Here is a 19,862-nt window from a genome sequence, read left to right on the forward strand (position 1 = left end):
TTATTCATTTGTATTGTTCCCTCTATTTATGTTTTGTCCACAATAGATTGGAGTAAGGCGCCAAAAAAGGAGGGAAAGTTATATAATTTAATGCACTCTTCACTTCTCTTGTCTCAAAGAACCGTTAAAAACCCGTTAGGGTGAACAAAGTCCAAAGAACCTCAGGTCCCTTGTGGTAGAAGAAACCTAAATTTCTTATCTTACTGTGATATAACTGCAAGTAAAACAAAACCCTCATCAAAATTTCTGATATACACATTACAATTACAATTACAATTACAATTACACACACTCTCTCTCTCACACACATACGCATACACACGTAGAGACAAATGAATTTTTACAATAATGTAAAGCCAGGATTCTGAAAATAAAACTTTACATTTCCGACAACAACATATTTCCAAGTCTTCGAAGTTCTCTAAGAGCTTCTTCAACTGTTAGTCTTCCGTTATCAGTCATATTCTCCGGTGAACTTAGCTCCAACACTGACTCTATTACCTGATTACCGAAACATTGACAAATTTGAGTCTAGTCATGTCTAATTTTGGTTCATAATAATCAAATCCATCATTCCATTTGCAAAATTTTACCTTAATATGTTCAAGCATGGACCGTCCTGTACTCTTTAACGCATCTCCATTACCTGCAGTTGAATCTGAATCTGTCTTTCCATCTTCAGAATCTATCGGTGTAGCTTCTTTCGTCTCAGAGGTCTCCTCACCTGACAAGTTTCTACCTAATCTCCATAGCCTCTGGAATTGACCTGAAAAAGTATTTCTCTCTTTAAAGATACTCATCCCTGATGTAGTCTCTGACTCGTTCTCAGGAACCGTAAGAGGCAACTCCGTGTGGTTCTCGCTTCTGCCTCTATCAGAACTGTTCTCCTCATAGTCCAAGCTGAGTGAATCAGATACTGTAGATGAGCGTTCGATATCAGTATCCAGGTTTGGTAACTCGGGAGTGTCAACCTCTTTTTCACCGAGTTGTCGAGATAAATCATCGAGCAAACTTCGTCTAATAGGCGGCTTGTTTCCACTTTGGTTAGCTTCAGCAGGTGAAGGATCAGATTCTGTTCTTGAAAGCCTTTGCTTTACTCTCTCCGACCAACTCTTCTTCCCAGCTTTTGGTCTCTGCAACAACGCTTTTTGCTTCCTTTCTTCTTCTTCTGCGCTGTTCAAAACTCTCCACTTCTCTTCCCAGTAGCTCTCAGGTACTATTCCCACAGGAGAAGAAGAACCAAGTGAGATCGAATCAACCGATAAGCTGTGACCTCTCATCTGTTTTCTCGACCCTTTAGGAATTAAATCACGACGAGCATTGATTTCCAAAGCAAGACCCTGCAAAGTCTTAGCCTTTTCGATCACTTTACTCAGATCAATGTCCTCTGGAAAATTCAGTAACCTCTTGAGAGAAGAAGTTGCGTTTTCGGTTGCCAGCAGCGATGATCTAAGATAAAGTATCATCGAAACCGCCATTCCTGCAACTAGAGCTCCTCTTGGAGAGCTAAGGATCCTGAATTCAAACCCTAAATCAGCCTCAACAACACCTCTCTCCACCTCAGAATTGTCAGCAGAAAATATCTCATCCCACAGAATCAATAGATTATACAAAGGAAACTCTCTCCCAAACAAAACCCGTAGCCAACGTAAAGCAAAGTACTGTGGTTCAACACCAAGCTCAACGAGATGGCTATGAAGAGAAGCATCAACTAGAGACAGTAAATGATACAACGCACCAGAAGCTTCGATCACAGGAGGCAGTCCCGTGACAGAGTCATTTGGAGCAGAATACACGAAGAAATTTGCTACAGAAACTGAACCGAGGGATGATCCACCGTACATAAGAGCATCAAACATTGTGTAAGCGTCGTGTTCCATGAACTTCTCAGAGAGAACGATACCTAATTCGCCTTCCGCTCCATATGCATCACTTAGCAACACTGCAGTTTGCGTCTCATTGTCAAGCTCATCAAAACTCTTTGGTTTTTTCTTCTTATTGATGCTTCCAGATGATGCACCATCCTCTTCTTCTTCTTCTTCTTCTTCCATGGAATCATCTAAAACCTTTTTTATATCGAAATCATATGTTCCAGAATCACGTTCTTGAAACGCCAATTCGTCAAACAAGTCAATGAACTGATCTTCATAGTTTGATCTCACATCCGTAAGATACTGCACATCCACTTGAAGAACATAAAGCAAAGGAGCCAATAGTTCATGCATCCCTAAAACCAAAAACTCGGTTAAAACCACATTCTCAATTCAACCTAAAAACAAAACCTAGTATTTCTAACCTTGTCTATAACCAATCTCAGGATGCTTCAAACACCACAAGAGAAGTATCCTTCTAAGCATCCCTTGACAACCAGAGGATTGAAAGTAACTTCCATGCTCTGGATACAACCGAGAAAGATCTTGATCTAGCGTCTTCTCGAGCTCTGCGTTACGAAAGAACCTTCCCCAAGTACTATCTACACAACAATCCAGAAGGCTTACACATATCATCACTACTACTAACATTGGAGAGAAAATGCAATTGAATGTGTCTGAGAGAACTGAGACAGTAAAGTTTTGAATATTTTACCAGGATTTTGTGATAAAGGATTATCAATAGTTAGATCTGAAGAAGTGGTTCCTCCTTTCTTGGGCAAATGTGGATCAATTAAAAGTCGTCTTCTCAAAGCAGCATATCTAAGAAGAAACAAAACACATAAAAATCAAAACTTTACAAATAAAAATCAAAACTTTTTACAAAACTTGTGTTTCCATGAATTGATCTGAGTCTGAATCTGGAATTGTTGTAACTAAGAATGGTGAAAAAAAATGAAGGGGAAAGTAAAAAAACCTTCTTCTGGAATCAGCGGTTACTCTTCGAAGCTCGTCAATGGTGGAGGAAGGAGAAGACGGGAGAATTCCGAGGTTGATTCGCCATCGGACACCGCGAAGCTTTTCGAAACGGTGATCTTGAGATGACGGAGATGCGTTAGAAGTGCAAGGAGGGTCTTGTTGTGTTCTTGATATCTCGATTTCTTCATGAATCGCCATTACACAATGTTTTTGCTTTCATCCAACTTTCGATTTCGTGCCAAATAGATTCATTCTTGTTTCGACGACAAAATTTAACAAAAAAAAGTTGTGTTCTTTTGTTTATGAGGAAAACAAAAGTTTATGCTTTGGACAAAAATGGAATCAAAATTTGTATTCTTTTTTTTTTTTTTTCATTTCATGAGGCTGAGAATCTGGGATTGGTTTGAGACTTTGGAGCTGAGAATGGTTTAGGTTCTTTGAAAACGACGTGTTTCATAGTCGAGGTTCGTTTTTACCTGAATAAGTAAAAACTGTTAAAAATATTGATTTTAGAAGGAATTAGTAAAACGACAAAGAGGACAGAACAACAGTTAAAAGTAAAAAAAAGAAGACATCATTGCTGTTACATTTTACTGAACCCAAACAAAACCCAAAACAAACAATACGAGAAGGAAAACACAACGTGGGAGAGAGCATCTGAAGCTGAGATTTTTTTTTTTTAAAAAATACACACATTGGCTTGTTCTAAAGATTGTTACTTTGTTGTTTCCCACGGGCTTAACTCAAAAGCTAAGACGAACCCAAAAAAAAAATCAATACTTGCATTGTCTTCCTCTTCAATTTGGAATTATAACCGACGATTCTGGTTGGAGGCTTTGTTTGAGGGCAGTGGGAGTAAATTCGGAAGAAGCAGCGAACAAAGCCTTCAGGTTTAATATCTCCTCGACAGCTTTTATGTATATATGTGTATTCCAATTCGTTTCACTAGAAAATATATAGAACTAAGCGAATTGCAATTTCCATAAGATCCATCCCCCTTTTATCTGGGTTTTTGTTTGATTGGCGAAATTTAGATTCTTTATGCGTTTAATTCCAAGTTTGGATACGTTTTTGGAAACCCACATGAGTGTTTTTGCTTTAGGGTGATTAGATCAGTGGTTGTTTATTTTTAGTGCGCCCATGTTGTTCGATGAAATGCCTGAGAGAAAATATATACCTTTAATTGACTAGATTATCTTCAATATTCTTATGTTTTGGTCTGTTTTCACCTAATAAGCTATCAGGATATTTTATTGATTCTGATATATATATTTGGTTTTCTCAGATGGGAGATTTAACATTTCTTGATAGAATGCTTCTTCAGCTTCGTTCCACTTGCAAGTAATGATTTTTTTGAGTTTGTTTCGTTCGTTAATTCTATAACTGCGACATTGTAGAGACCAATCATGAAAAAGGGTTGATCTTTCTGTTGAAAATGAAGGTATTACAGTGGTTACCCTAAGGATCTCGGGCCATCTCGTGTTCTCCATTTTACATCAGAAAGAGAGTTTGTGCAACTCCTTCATCAGGGCTATCCCGTGGTTGTCGCATTCACCATTAGGTAAATTTGACCTTCTCCAAAACCCTTCATATTACCCTCCTTCTTTGCTATGTTTCCAATTTAGGTGCTGTCTTCTTTTGTAAAACAGGAGTAACTACACACAACATCTTGACCGGATGCTTGAGGAAGCTGCTGCTGAGTTCTATCCCAACATAAAATTTATGCGGGTGAGTTCCTTAACAATATAAAAAGAATACAAAATGGAAACTTTCTAAACCATTATAGTGACTGTTGTGTTTGGAATTGTGTCAGGTTGAGTGCCCCAAGTATCCTGGATTCTGTATAACTCGTCAGAAAAGCGAATATCCTTTCATTGAAATATTCCATAGCCCACAACAAGTATAGCTCTAAGTTCTTGTATTCCTAGTATCTAACCTCTTTAAACCACGTACGCTTTCGTGTATCTCGTGGAATGATATATCTTTCTGATGCAGGCGGGTAATGAAGGAAAGGTACAGGATCCAAATATCACTCGGTATTCAGTGAAAGTTGTACCTGTAAGTTGAACCATCACAAATTGTCTTTTTACACATATTCATCTATTGCAGAGTCTAAAGAGTGGTATAACTTTTCTTGTTTGTTTCGTTTGGCAGTACAATTATGATATGAGTCCTTATGGATTCAGAGAATTTTTCAAGCGCCAGGGAGTTCGTACTTCGGATCCCAAATGAAGCAAATCAAAGGCCGGTATGATTCGAAAGGAATTTATGAGTGTATCAGTGGCTTCTTTGAGCTACCAATGACTGTTTCTAGAACTAGTGTATTACTATATTTCCCTTTTGCCTTAGAAAGAACGAAATCAAAAAACTCTTATGATGTCGGAGAATGTTCCAAGTTCTTCAATTTGCATGAATCAATAATCAATTAATCACTAATCAGAGCTGTGTAACATTAGAATGCTAATTAAGAGAAAAGGGCATTTGATATGATTTTATATACGTGGCAAATCGAACCATCTGGCTGCTTAAGGTTTAATCATCGTTCACATGACCAGTCAAGTTCCTACCCTTGACCTATGCATGATTCATCTACATGTTAACAATTGAATGTATAGATAATATAGTCCTCTCCTCGGCCAATCTAATTTTCTTTTTGTGTTGAATATGGCCGACTTAAGAAAATTTATAGTATTACACTATTACCTCACTTATGAAGGGGCAATGTTAGAGCTGTTTAAAAGTTTTGTACAAAATAATAAAAGGAACATGATAGCATGTTTGCAAGTCATTGGTTGCCCATGAATATGTGACCCGCTTGAAACTGTTGCTGGCAGTCATGCAGTGGTTCGGCTAGCTCACTGAACTCATTCATTTATTTTTGCATCCCACATTATAACCTGTGGGTTCATTTTTGATCTACGGATTAAACATCATAGATTGACACCATTAAAACTTAGTACAAGCAACGGTTATATATAGTTAATGATTTTAGTTGGAAACGGGTCATGTTAGCTTTTTTTTTTTACTTATTACAATCAGTGATTATATCTAGTTAATGCATTTAGTTGGGAATATGTGATGTTAGCATTACGGTAGTAAGATCTCGATCAGTGATATAATTCGTTGAGTCATCGTCTCTATCTTTAAAGTATTTGTTCAAATTTTATCTCTTTCTCTTTAGATGCCATAAATGACATACGTAGGAGAAACATATTCCTCATATCAATTATTTTGTTCTTACTGCTAAAAAAATATACATTAAATAAAAATGCATGAATCTTTGCATGCCATTTAAAAAAAAAAAAAAAAAAATGCATGAATATCTTTGCAGGCAGTTCTAAATTAAATCCGGGATGATCTGGCGACTGGTCGACGGATCACATTAATGATACATAGAAAATGCCGATGTTGCATCTGTTTATGAATACTTTGATGAGTTTGATCTAACCACGTACCCCTGCTTTTTTCCCATACCACTATTGACTTCTCGGATAATTGAATGTTTTGTTCCCTTACCTAAAAGTTCTGTACGTACTGTATAGTATAATTTTCAGTGCTTAGGATTTAGTGGACTGTAAAATTTGAGAAATTAAAAAAAAAAAAGTGAATAGATATAGACAAAATAATATCAAATCAGGGATATTTTTTTTAATGGTTTGTTTTATTTCAACACATGTATATTTTGGCTTAAAACTTCATAACCACAATGTGTGTATGTCATTTTGCTGAATGCTGCCGACTATCAATCAGATCCAGAGTTATGAACTTATGATATTATCCTATTACGATATTTTAACATCTATCACAATAAAATATGATTTATGTACAAATCCGTCGTAAATGTTTTAGCATTTAACTTTTCTGGATACAGTGTTAGCGTAGAAAACTTTTACTTGAATTTTGAGGGATAATACTGTCTTATTGGATTCTAATTTATAAAGAACTAGATAAGGACTCGCCCGTTGTGCGGGTTTAAAATTTTGTAAATTAAATTAAATTTTATAAAATTATATGAAAATTTGTTGTACTTTATTTATAAATTTTATGTTTGCTATAATATACAGATTTATATCTAGTTACAAATTTTTTATGTATGTTACGATTAACAGTGTGTTTTTTATACCTAAATATACTGTATATTACAAATATATAACCAACCATGACAGAACCTCGGCTCTGCCCTCCTATGGAGAAAACTTGCGTCCAACCTCTTCCACTATGAAGAGAACCTTGGCTCCACCTTCCTTCCTCGGGGAGATAACCTTTCGTCTAACCTCCTTTACCATAGAGAGAATCTCAACTCTCCCCTCCTTATGTGTGGAGAAAACATGCTCACGTCTTTTAGCTATCTCAAAATGGCTTGCTCAGACAACCAATGAAACTAAAGACCATTTTTTAACGTCGTAAAATCTTTTGATAGTAACTAAAATTTTCCAATATATTCGTGGAAGTTTTTTTCACACCATGATGTAGCCTTTGTCTCTGGAACGCCCGACTGCCACCTTGCACTACAACAAATATGCACATTGTTAACCAGAGAAAAACGCTATCATAGGTCTTTGATAGCGTTTTCATGAGCGCTGTTTTAGGGCACTGTTATTATATGTACCCCATATACAATAGCACTTATTACGTATGCTATGTTATAAAAATATAACATAGCTTTAAGAAATTGCTATATTATCAAGATCATAATTTTGAAAAAATTTATACAACATTTGTTTTTTCGTGCTATGTTATAGTTTTATAGCATAGCTCTAATAAACTGCTGTATTATCAAGATTATAATTTTGCAAAAATTTATACAATATTTAATTTTTCGTGCTATGTTATACATATCTAATATAGCTGTTGCGAAATGCTGTTTTATCTTGTTTACTGTGCTATGGTATATTCTTTTATCATAACGTTTACCTGTACTTTTATAGCATTTTCTGATATGTGATTATAGCACACATAACCTGTTTTATAAAATCTCATAAAATCTGATTAATAAACGTCTCAGATCCAAAATACATAACAAAAGTCTCAAGAACATCAGTTTACCATCAAAGTCTCAAGAACATCCAAAATAAACAAGCAATCTCAAGTACTTAACATTACACAATAAAACCATCAGTTTAAGACATAATGACCTTGTTCTCTGGCCAAGCAATGCAGGAGCTAAGTGCATCTTCAATAATCTCTATTTCATCGGATGGCCTCCAAACTTTTACATTTTTCACCTTCACAACATCTATCCACACTTTAACTGCATTAGAACCCAAGCGAGTAAAGTGAACCTTATGTTCTGGATCATTTGTTCCCCATCGTCCTTCAGCCACAACCCTATTCTTTTCAGTTAAATCCATCAACTTGCACTTCTTATTCTCCTTGGAAATAACTTTATTAATGCGCTGCCATGTTTACAATATAAACCATCAGTCATCATATAATTAACAAAAACAACTTCATAACATATGAAAACACTTACTGGAGACTTCCTGAGAGGAGACTGTGATGGTAAAGTATTCTTTATTGGTGATATTGGACCCGTTGCATCATCAACAGGAGACTCAGAACCAGATGCAGACTTAGAAGACATAGATGCAGATTTGGCCTGCGATGCAGCCTTTGAAGCTGTTGCTGAAGTTTTGGACTCTGTAGCAGACTTAGAAGCTGTGGCTGCAGACTTGGCCTTTGATGCAGACAAAGAAGCATGTGATGTAGCATTCTGACCAGTTGGAGTTGAGGGATTTTCAAAATCAACCTTACTCAGGGGCCAAGATACGTAAGCCATCAAACAGTCCTCAAGAAATGACATTTCAGCTGTAGGTCTCCATAGTGATGTATCAGGCTGCTTTACTGAATCCACAAATACTTTAACTGCTTTTGGTCCAAGAGGAATTCCGTTAACCAACGCACTTGGTTCTTGTGTCTCCCAACGCCCCTCAGCAACAATGACGTCACCCTTAGACAAATCCAATAGTTTACATTTGTTTCCTTGTATACCCTGTTAAACACAATCAGTAAACAAATCCAATATAATTAATTAGCATTATAGACAGGGGTAATACATTGCTAACACATTGCTAGAAATTATAAATACCATAGGGGCAATGTCTTCCATTTGGATGTTGTTGTCTACCAGTCTACACTTATCAGTTGGCCATGCGATTATATGTCCAACAGCTTCTTTCATATGAAAGATCTTTTGTGCAGGTCTCCATAGAAATGCATCTGGTTTATATGCAGCTTCAACTAACACTTTGAGATCATAAGGGCCAAGACGACAGTCATTCACTATGTCATCCGGATCAGAAGAAAGAATCCGACCCTCACCAACATTTTCATCAATGTCAGACCAATCAACAAACACACACTTAGGATGTGCTCTTTTGTTTACACTCTGCAACAATTTCATGAGCAACTAAGAATCATAAACGACACTAAGAAGAATCACTTAGCTGATATGAAAAGAAGTAAGAATATGTTACTCTTGCAGCTGAGTTTTCATCCATTTCAGCTTCTGGTCTCTGTAACATAAACAAAAATAACATCAATTTATATTACTCTAACTGGCTGATGAATAGTAGAGAACTCTTAAGTATCTAACCTGATTCTTGATTCTGCCAAGTTCACTTTCCAAGGCATTGACCTGTTTTACTAATTTTACTTGCCGCTCTTCCATTTCAGCCATACACTTGCTCTGCATTTGTAAACAAGCTAATTTGGTCTTACTCATGCCTCTACCCATTGCCCTCAGCCTACCAGAATTGTCAGGTCCTAAAAGCTTGGCGAGGTGATCTTCATCTGGATTTGTTAAAAATGCTGGAGCATCACTTCCACCAATTTCAGCTGCTTTTTGCTGAAAAACATAAAGACAGTTTCAGGTTTTACTAGTCGATAACACACTATTTACTGGTGTACAACTCTATTCAGACTTACAATCAAATCAGCTGCATTCGTATCTACTGGTGTACCATCCTTTTTGGTGCGAGACTTGATCCAAACATCTAGTCTTGTCACGCTGGAAGGATCTTCACTTTCAGCTTTCTGTTCCAGAAAACAAAATTTCAGTAACAGTACAAGCACTATGTATAATAATAAACAACATAGTTGTAGTATATATGCTTGCCATTTCTTCTGTTAGTCTGCTGATCCCTTTACGACTAGTGGTGTGAGGTATCTGATTCTTTCTTTTTGCTTTATATTTCTCACTCACGGCCTAATAATGAAACATGTTAATTACTAATCACCAATCAACTACTAAACAATTATAATCACAAGTAATTACCTTAAATGCAGCACTAGTTTTGAGTTTGACAAATTTTTGCCAATCAACAGGACCAATATTTGGTGGTCTCAAATTCATCCTCTCTTGGTTATTTGCAGCCAAATTTATAGCCTTCACCGTGACAGACTTGTGTGATCGCCACAAATGTCCCATCTGGTGAATCACAGATATCCTTTGCCAATCTTCATCAAGCTCAAACCTTGCCTGCATTCACTTACACTCACACCATNATGTGTGAAAGACATTACCATCTGGCAACATGCTTGGCAATGTCTGAAGCAGTTCATTGAAGCTCTTATCCGACCAGCCATTATGTGTCTTAATCCTAAACAAAGTCACAATAGCCGATAACTTGCTGTGGTTTGAACAGCTAGGGTATAGTGGGGTTTCAGCATCCCGGATCTTTGCAAGGAACTCATCCTCTTGTTGGTCCTCACCCTCTGCAATCTCACTTAAGTCGCCCACAGGTTGGTCAGCTAAGTCACCTCTAAAAGCCAACTCTTGATCAAAAAATTCAGCAGCTTTATATAACTCAAAAACTTCCTCATTCCACTGAGTTGGTTTACTTTGAAATTCATCTACTGACTTCACATCTCCATGATGATACCAATCACTATGCACCTTGTATGCCTCATCCATCCCTCTTATTACAAGATGCTCAACCACAACACTGTTTAACTGTCGTACTACATTACGACAGTCTTTACAAGGACATATTATCATTTCTATGTCACCTAAAGCCGCAGACACATCCCTTACAAATTTCCAAGCTCCACTTTTATAACCAGGATCAGCTCTTCAATGGATAATTAAAGAAAAAAATCATAACTAAAAGAACATCTTAAAGTATCCAAACCCAAAATAAAACCTAATTATGAAATATAATTCCTTACCTGCATAGATGCACCCATGCCTTGTCCAACATTATATGTTATAATATAAATTTTAACCTTTATAGATAAAATAGAGATACATATTATACAAAGCTCACATTAAGCAACAATTCAGACAATACTGCACTACTTCAGACACATACAGATGCTCTTAAACCAATATCTAACTGTGTAAAATCTCACTAATCTAATCACTATTTATACGAATCAGACTCAAAGGACAAAACATAGCAATCACCAATATTCGTGTGTAATAATAATGTTTAACTATTGGTTGAGTGATACTAACCTGTTGTGTGAGTACAGAGAAATGAGAAGCTTCAGTTCCCCAACATTTCAATCACCAACACTTGGGAAAAAAAAAAAATCGTTCAGTTTATGAAGGCGCAAATACTCAAATCCAAAAGCTATTTTTGAGTCAAATCTGTAAATAATCGAACCCTAACAAAACAGATGGATTCGAAACTCCACATTCTCAAAATCTGTAAATAATCGAACCCTAAAAAACAGATAACGAAATAAATCTAGATAAATCGAACCCTAACAAAACAGATAACTAAATCTGACCCTTATCGAAATCAAAAGCTGTTTGAAATCACAAATAATCGAAACAAATAACGAAATTAGGAGGAAGAAGAAAGACATGCCTCAAAAATGGATTCGAGCTATCAATTGCGATGGATATGGAGATTTAGGGCGAAATTGGGGCTTTTCACAAACGGCGAAATTGGGGCTTTTCACAAACGGCGATAAAACTGAAGAATTGATAAGAAATTTAGAAGAATTTGAGCACACACAGAGAATTTAGAAGAAGAAATCTTCTTAGGTTGAGCTTAGGTTGTAACGAGAGAGAGAGAGAGAGTGTGTCGAGTTTTTGGGTTTTTTTTTTATTTGGCGATTAAGTGAATAATTTCACTAAGTATTGGCGGACAAAAGTCACTTTTGTTTCCCGCTACATAATTTTCCTATCATAGCGTTAATAAGATGCTATTAAAAAGTAAGCGAAAAAAAATCTCATCTTTCATAGCAGTGACGGAAAATGAGCTATATCCGTCTGCTATCAATGTACATATTTGTTGTAGTGTTGCTTAGTGAGCTCATGTCCACGGGCCCACCTTCTTTAGTGGACCCACGTCTACTCCTAGCCCATCCATATCTGACGACCGTTCTCTTAAGTCTGGGAGGCTTTGAATACTTGTTTACCGACCCTACAAATCATAATATGATATTTTCATGTGTTTTGTCCTCACTCGCACAGTTCCGACAATCACTTCACGAAAGGTCACCCATCCTGAAACTTCTCCAGCTCAAGCACGATTAACTCTGGAATTCTCTCAGGACCCTTGATCGAAAAGATAAGTGCACTTTGGTAACACAGGTGGCAAAATCAATTCTTTTAAACCTATCCGCAAATCAAGGTGTCACAGTCTCCAAACTCCTATGGATCTATCAACAACAATTTATGTTTTTCCATTCTATCTATATGTGTTTGTTGTAAGCTTGTGTTTGATTAGCCTATTTTATCTAACCATTAGATTGATGAGTTTAGACTCATTATCTTCCTTTGGGATTGAATGAATGGTAACAATTATGTTTGCAAAAAAAAGTGGGTCTATGACCAACCAATCAAGTTTGATAAATTATAAGAAAATTAGTTTGACATAAATATATAAATAATAGAAAATTATAATCAAGATAATATATGAATCCCAAATAATTCAAAGATGAAAAGATAAACTAAATAAAAATCTAAAAATGGTACATTAAATTTAAAAATACATTATTAGAAAAAGAAGATGCATATATTAATCTTTTTTTTTGGGTCAACATATTATTCTTACCTATTCCAAACTGAAAAAGGTGAAATTAAAGTAGGAAAAATTTTGGTTAAAAAAATAAGAAAAAATTACCTTTCCATTAAAAAAGTTTTACCAATAGAACAAAGTTGAAAACAAAATTTTAGAATAAATTATTTTGTTAGATGAAAAATATGAGACGATCTATATCTATATAGAAGTGAGTATTTACAAAATTTTGAATTAATTATTAACTGTATATTTTTTTTAATCCCATTTCTATTAACTGTAAAAATAAATGTTATAATTTCGAATTTTATGAAATACATATATATATGTATATATATCTCCTTATATTTATTTATTTTTAAAATTAACTTTTTGTAAATTTTTGATAATTATCATTTTACATTATTAATATTATTTAAAACAAAATATTTTGTTTTTTTTTTGTTGTAATATCAAATCCCTCTTATTAAATATTAACTTTTACACATATCAAAATCTCAGATTGATATAAACTTGACACATGTCAAAATCTTATTAACGGCTAACTTTGAAACCCAACTTTATATAATAAGGAATCAAGTTTGATAAATTATAAGAAAATTAGTTTGACATAAATATATAAATAATAGAAAATTATAATCAAGATAATATATGAATCCCAAATAATTCAAAGATGAAAAGATAAACTAAATAAAAATCTAAAAATGGTACATTAAATTTAAAAATACATTATTAGAAAAAGAAGATGCATATATTAATCTTTTTTTTTTGGTCAACATATTAATCTTACCTATTCCAAACTGAAAAAGGTGAAATTAAAGTAGGAAAAATTTTGGTTAAAAAAATAAGAAAAAATTACCTTTCCATTAAAAAAGTTTTACCAATAGAACAAAGTTGAAAACAAAATTTTAGAATAAATTATTTTGTTAGATGAAAAATATGAGACGATCTATATCTATATAGAAGTGAGTATTTGCAAAATTTTGAATTAATTATTAACTGTATATTTTTTTTAATCCCATTTCTATTAACTGTAAAAATAAATGTTATAATTTCGAATTTTATGAAATATATATATATATATATATATGTATATATATCTCCTTATATTTATTTATTTTTAAAATTAATTTTTTGTAAATTTTTGATAATTATCATTTTACATTATAATATTATTTAAAACAAAATGTTTTGTTTTTTTTTTGTTGTAATATCAAATTCCTCTTATTAAATATTAACTTTTACACATATCAAAATCTCAGATTGATATAAACTTGACACATGTCAAAATCTTATTAATGGCTAACTTTGAAATGCCAAAAAAAACCCGAAGTTATTTTTATTTGGACGTTTAATACCCAATAGTTTTGGATTGGAATAAAAATACACCAAATAATAAAAACGTATCATTTAAAACCCGAAACAATAAGTGTTGTTATTTTCATACCCGTGATTTTTCAACAAAATCAAAATTCCAAATTTACCCCCGGTTATCTAATTATTTATTAAATTTTAATATAAAAATTTTCGGTTTTCTAATAATCATGTCATACCAAAAATTAAACCGGGTATATCTCTTCTTCTTCCTCCTTTCTCTTCCTATTATACCCAGAAACATGATTGATCGGTGATGGAAGCTTTCATCGGAACAAATCAGCACTCATCTCTGTTTCCTCCACAACCAAAATCTCTTCTTCGTCATCAGTTCAACAAACACACTCTCCAACAACGTCTCCAAGCTTGATCGAATCCTCGAATCCGTCCGATATCAACGGAGACAACATTTATCCTCGGTTGGGGTGATGGTTACTACAAAGGAGAAAAACACAAAGAGAAAAGAACAACAACACGAACACGGCGGAGCAAGAGCATTGGAAAAGAGTGATTCGCGAGCTTAATTCGTTGACCTCCAGCAGAATTGGAGTTTGCGACGAAGAAGCTTAGTGTCGATGACTCAAAGCTTCCGTAACGACATTGGACTTCCTGGTGAATCTTTTCTAAACTCTCGTGTGATTTGGCTATCCAGATCGGGGGCTTTAACAGGGTCGGGTTGTGAAAGAGCTAGTCAAGGTCAGGTTTACGGGTTGAAGACGATGGTGTGTATCACTGCTCAAAACGGCGTCGGGGGTTGGTTCCTCGGAGGCTTTAAACCAAAGCTCAGATCTGATAATAAAGTTAATAGCTTGTTTAATTCCATCAACGGTGGTAATAATGGTGATGAAGCTTGTTCTTTGGGTTTTAATCTCAATCCAGATCAAGGAAACATAGATGAGTGCTGATTTGTTCCGATGAAAGCTTCCATGGCCGATCAATCCGATGAGTGCTGATCATTTTTTTTTCTTGAAATCGCTTAACTTTAAGAGTTTTCTTTGAATTTAAGACTTATTAGAGCCAGAAACAAGAGGGAACACTTTGATGTAGTACACGGTACACTGATCAGCGAGAATTTTTCTCGATCTCTAGCTGACCCAAATCTTCATAATAAACAAGAGGTTTCTGGGTATAATAGGAGCAACGAAAATTAGAGAAAGGAGGAAGAAGAAGAGATATAACCGGTTTAATTTTTGGTATGACGTGATTATTAGAAAACCGAAAAATTTTATATTAAAATTTAATAATTAATTAGATAACCGGGGGTAAATTTGGAATTTTGATTTTGTTGAAAAATCACGGGTATGAAAATAACAACACTTATTCTTTCGGGTTTTAAACGATACGTTTTTATTATTTGGTGTATTTTTATTCCAATCCAAAACCATTGGGTATTAAACGTCCAAATAAAAATAACTTCGGGTTTTTTTTTGGCATTTTTCCCCTTTATATAATAAGGAAATATATGTATATATATGCATATATATATCTCCTTATAATTAATTAATTATTTTTTAAAAAATTATATTTTGTAACTTTTTGATAATTATCTTTTTATATTATTAATATTTTCAAAACAATATTTTGTTTTTTTGTTGTAATATCAAATCCCTTTTAATAAATAATAATTTTTTTACATGTCAAAATCTCAGATTGATATAAACTTGACACATATCAAAATCTTATTAATAGCTAACTTTCAAAACCCAACTTTATATAATAATATTTTGAATATTTCAACAAAATCATCAAAAGTGAATAATAAGAAAAATATTTTTAAGAATTGCTAGAGAGTATTCTATAGTTTCGTTGATTAGTTTTCTAAAATCTTGTAAAATGCTCCAAACAATCTATATATTTTTCCATGACTTTATTTTGTGAAGAAAGTGTATGAAATCATGAACCAATAATATAATAATTGAATTCATTAACAATCCTAGATTCTTTTGTTTTAATTGAATAACACAAAACTTTTAATGACTTTATAAAAGTCTGAATCCAATAACCGAAATTTGTTAAGATTTTAAATAATTTTTTACAAATCACAAACTATAGCATAGTTTAATAAAATCTTGATGTAATAACAATAGATTCTATATAACATTTAAAGTCTTCAAAACTTTATTCAAATTTCATACCAATAACTCCTACTTAGGTTAGGAATGAACCTCTTAATTCACATTCTTATAAAATAAAGAAACAAAATCTGTATACAACATTGTAAATCTGTATTCAAATCTCAAACCTAAATTTTGAGTTGTCAATTTGTAAATGATGCTACATCTTACAATAAAATGAGATGAAAAGTAACGTTTCACAGAAAAAAAAAATCGCGATAAAAGTTAAAGTTGTTTAGTAGTATTATATATATACACACACACATTGAGCAAAACTCCATACGTTTTCTCATTTCCTTGTAACCTTCCTTATTAAATATTTTGGCTTGTTTGGTGAATATATTTTGATATGTTGTTCTATTAATAGCATCATCATCCACTGGCTAATTTTTAATAGTAGCGTTTTATTTTCTTTTTATTCATCATCATTACGGTTCGATTCTGATCTCTACTTATTTTGCTTCATTCTTACATATCTTTTGTAAACAACGTCATTAGAAAAGCCTTAACTATCGCGGTTATCGTCACTCTTCTAGGGTACGTATGGTCTCTTCACATTGATTCTTTATATATAGAGTTCGTTTTCTTGGGTTGCTTTAAACTTGTTTTGTGTGCACATGCAGAGGGAGAGATGAGAAAGCAGGTTGTTTTGGCGAAGCCTTTCTCGTTGGAAGATGAGAAAGACTCTGAAAACACACCTCCCAATCTCATCCAACGGATCCTAAGCCTCTTCAAAAACGTACGGCCAGGATCCGATCTCTCTAATTTTCAGGTATGTAACGCTTGTTTGTGTGGTTGTCATTTCAAGCTGGTGATAAAAAGTAAAGTATGTATATTCAAGAATATTTTTAAGATGTACTATGTTTAGTATATACTTTCTTGGAGTCTAAATTTATACCACAAAATTTTATCACCCAAAAAAAGAATTCTATTTTTTTTCTCTGTTTCCACATACTGTATATTCGAAATTTGCTCTCATAGTTTCTATATGTTTTTGTCCAAAGAAAAAAGAAAGTTTCTTATATGTGGACTACTAGGATCTTCCTTCATCTTCATAGAATAATTAGAATTCCAAATTTTCTTTCCCCTTTTTTTTGTATTTGTATGTTCTGACTTACTAAAAACATATGTAAACAGAAGAAAATGAAATTAACAATTAAAAAAAACATAAGAAAATAAATTTAGCATATTTCGAAGTTAACCAAAAAAAAAAAAAATCACGATGTAATTTTACTTTGGTTACCACTTAGTACTAAATATTTCATCATCTGCTTCCCTGTATAAAACATAACTTCCCTGTCTATTCATAAGTTTTATTTTATTTTTATTTTGATTAGCATAACTAAGTTTCATTTACTGTGAAAAGCTTCCACCTCAAATGAACCTACCGAGATCGCAGCTGCAATGCTATGGCGAGATAGTGTACAGTTTCGATGGTCACGATCTACTCGGAGAATGTGGTCGTCGTGATCAACCAATCGAACGGCTCAAATCAGTCGTGACGTGGTACATCTCAACTCTCCGGCCATTGATATTTGGCATGGCTCCCTACAATCCTGTCATCGGCGAAACTCATCACGTGTCCAATGCTCACATCAACGTTCTCGTAGAGCAGGCATGTGTTTTTTTTTTTCTTCTAATAATACTATATTGATTTATTAAGATTTATTAAAAAAATATAGCTATTTCGGTGTTGTATGCTTAATTTATTAGTGATGGATGAACTTATTATACTAATCTTTTGATATTTTCAGATATCGCATCATCCACCAGTGTCAGCTCTTCATGCAACTCACGAGAAAGAAAACATAGACGTAATGTTATGTCAATACTTCACACCTAAATTTCGTGGTACGTATAATAATCAAATGAGAAATCTCAATTAAAAAAATATAATTGACCATTTTAATTACATGCATTAAAGGTGCTTACGTGGAGGTTGAGGTGAAGGGTAAAAGAGTTGTGACACTTGTAAACCACAAAGAGACTTACGTAATGAACCAACCAAAACTACTGATGACATTTCTGCCGGCCATGGGAGCTCATTGGGCTGGAAAAATCTTAATAAAGTGCCCGGAGACGAGACTCGAAGCCGAATTGCAATTAGTCTCCGATTCCTTTGTCAGTAGATTCACAGGAAACAACAAAAGAGCTATTAAAGGAAAGATCTTTGAATCTTCCTCTAGGAAACAACTCTATGAAATATTTGGACATTGGGACAGGTAACAAAAACAAGAAAGAAGAATCCATCTTTCAAAGTTTATATTGCATTTGAACATAAGATTTACAGGACTATAAGGTAATGTTTTCAGAACTGTTACCGCGAAAAATACCAAGACCGGAGAGCTTGAGGTTATATACAAAGCAAGTGAAAACATTGCAAAGCTCAAAACTCCCACTGTCAAGAACATGCAGGTTACTTTTTTTAGAAACTTTCCCGGGACATCATAATGTTTGCTTGATTTTTCGTAATTCGGTTATTTCTGGTTTGTAGGAGGTGAGTGAGAGCGAGTCGGGGATGGTTTGGAGTGAGGTGAGTGAAGGAATCATGACGAAAGATTGGGAGAAAGCAAGAGAAGCCAAGAGAGATGTGGAGGAGAAGCAAAGAGAGTCTTTGAGGAAAAGAGAGGCTCTTGGACAATCTTGGATTCCCAAACATTTCTCTGTTGCACGAACTGGTAAGGACTGGGAGTGTGTTCCTCTACAGCCTACAGTTCCTCGAGCTCCTATAGTTGTTCCTCTCTGATTTAGCTGATTCTGTGTAGAGGTTCCTACAAGATGTAAGTGCTTATGAGATGTGTGAAGCACAGAGAAAACAAATTAGTATGGTATATCATTAATTGTGTTTTGTTTTTCTTTTTCTTTGTGGTTATTTATCGTTATTGGTTAGAACTTTAGACGTCTAATATTCACATAACTATAGTACAATTTAAACAATAATTATCGGAACCTTAATTATTTTGTTGTTGCTGATTCAATAACAACAAATAAAAATAGTTACAAAGCTTACAGCCGTTGAATAATTAACCCCCAAAAATGAATAAGGAACGACAATGAGATACAGAGACTTGAGACCCTCGAATGCAGACACGAAACATCCGTTGAGTCCGTTCCTAATTTTCATTAATTTTGGGTTTGCTCTTTAAAAAAGTAATACAAGGTTTGTTGGATCAGTGGTGATCAAGAAAGTGTTGTTAATTATGATGAGGTGTACAAAACCTTGTATTATTTTTTAACCAAAATAAAAGAAATTTAACAAAAAAAACAAAAAAATACTATTGTTTGAATGGTTTAACCAAAATAAAAGAAATTTTATACCATATAAGAATTAACTCTTATAAGGTTAACAATTTTTTTTATCCCATGTACAAAGTTAATAGATTTCGTATGGGGTCAAAAAACTATAAATCATTGGGTTCATACTAATTATTTTTAGGAAAGCATAGAAGATTTTTAAAAAAATTTATAGGCCTAATTCCTTTTTTTCTTAAAGGATTTAGCCGAGTAAAAATATAGTTCGATTGTCCCTTTTTACTTTTAGGGTTTGATTA

At 33.9% G+C, this 19,862-nt stretch overlaps 4 protein-coding genes across 4 annotated transcripts; 2 read left to right on the forward strand and 2 right to left on the reverse strand.

The window, feature by feature from the left end:
* LOC104734072 (TBC1 domain family member 5) lies at positions 222-3,260 on the reverse strand. Its single transcript, XM_010453580.2, has 5 exons — positions 2,848-3,260; positions 2,587-2,693; positions 2,297-2,473; positions 594-2,227; positions 222-501 (listed from the first exon to the last, which is right to left on the reverse strand). The coding sequence occupies exons 1-5, from the start codon at positions 3,045-3,047 to the stop codon at positions 379-381; spliced, it is 2,241 nt and encodes a 746-aa protein (XP_010451882.1). The 5' UTR covers positions 3,048-3,260; the 3' UTR covers positions 222-378.
* On the forward strand, positions 3,457-5,285 carry LOC104734076. The gene is made up of 7 exons (XM_010453583.2): positions 3,457-3,739; positions 4,135-4,190; positions 4,291-4,410; positions 4,499-4,577; positions 4,663-4,749; positions 4,845-4,907; positions 5,004-5,285. Exons 2-7 carry the CDS (start codon positions 4,135-4,137, stop codon positions 5,079-5,081), a joined length of 483 nt encoding a protein of 160 aa, XP_010451885.1. The 5' UTR covers positions 3,457-3,739; the 3' UTR covers positions 5,082-5,285.
* Positions 9,263-10,343, reverse strand: LOC104734082. Its single transcript, XM_010453590.2, has 5 exons — positions 10,126-10,343; positions 9,967-10,056; positions 9,777-9,884; positions 9,445-9,696; positions 9,263-9,364 (listed from the first exon to the last, which is right to left on the reverse strand). Exons 1-5 carry the CDS (start codon positions 10,333-10,335, stop codon positions 9,278-9,280), a joined length of 747 nt encoding a protein of 248 aa, XP_010451892.1. The 5' UTR covers positions 10,336-10,343; the 3' UTR covers positions 9,263-9,277.
* On the forward strand, positions 16,591-19,210 carry LOC104734090 (oxysterol-binding protein-related protein 4C). The gene is made up of 7 exons (XM_010453597.2): positions 16,591-16,848; positions 16,935-17,083; positions 17,678-17,926; positions 18,066-18,162; positions 18,236-18,533; positions 18,624-18,726; positions 18,806-19,210. The coding sequence occupies exons 2-7, from the start codon at positions 16,943-16,945 to the stop codon at positions 19,055-19,057; spliced, it is 1,140 nt and encodes a 379-aa protein (XP_010451899.1). The 5' UTR covers positions 16,591-16,848; positions 16,935-16,942; the 3' UTR covers positions 19,058-19,210.

Source organism: Camelina sativa, chromosome 2 (assembly GCF_000633955.1).
Source record: "Camelina sativa cultivar DH55 chromosome 2, Cs, whole genome shotgun sequence".
Taxonomy (NCBI): domain Eukaryota; kingdom Viridiplantae; phylum Streptophyta; class Magnoliopsida; order Brassicales; family Brassicaceae; genus Camelina; species Camelina sativa.

Bases quoted from the DNA above. Each gene is read 5' to 3' on its own strand.
- LOC104734072 (XM_010453580.2), bottom strand. From the start codon at position 3,047: ATGGCGATTCATGAAGAAATCGAGATATCAAGAACACAACAAGACCCT. The intron at 2,694-2,847 runs GTTTTTTTACTT...GTTTCTTCTTAG, and splicing joins ACCGCTGATTCCAGAAGAAG to ATATGCTGCTTTGAGAAGAC. The intron at 2,228-2,296 runs GTTAGAAATACT...TTTTGGTTTTAG, and splicing joins TGAGATTGGTTATAGACAAG to GGATGCATGAACTATTGGCT.
- LOC104734076 (XM_010453583.2), top strand. From the start codon at position 4,135: ATGGGAGATTTAACATTTCTTGATAGAATGCTTCTTCAGCTTCGTTCC. The intron at 4,750-4,844 runs GTATAGCTCTAA...TTTCTGATGCAG, and splicing joins TATTCCATAGCCCACAACAA to GCGGGTAATGAAGGAAAGGT. The intron at 4,908-5,003 runs GTAAGTTGAACC...TTCGTTTGGCAG, and splicing joins ATTCAGTGAAAGTTGTACCT to TACAATTATGATATGAGTCC.
- LOC104734082 (XM_010453590.2), bottom strand. From the start codon at position 10,335: ATGCAGGCAAGGTTTGAGCTTGATGAAGATTGGCAAAGGATATCTGTG. The intron at 9,885-9,966 runs GCAAGCATATAT...TTTCTGGAACAG, and splicing joins GCAGACTAACAGAAGAAATG to AAAGCTGAAAGTGAAGATCC. The intron at 9,697-9,776 runs GTAAGTCTGAAT...TATGTTTTTCAG, and splicing joins CGAATGCAGCTGATTTGATT to CAAAAAGCAGCTGAAATTGG.
- LOC104734090 (XM_010453597.2), top strand. From the start codon at position 16,943: ATGAGAAAGCAGGTTGTTTTGGCGAAGCCTTTCTCGTTGGAAGATGAG. The intron at 17,084-17,677 runs GTATGTAACGCT...TACTGTGAAAAG, and splicing joins CCGATCTCTCTAATTTTCAG to CTTCCACCTCAAATGAACCT. The intron at 18,727-18,805 runs GTTACTTTTTTT...TCTGGTTTGTAG, and splicing joins CCACTGTCAAGAACATGCAG to GAGGTGAGTGAGAGCGAGTC.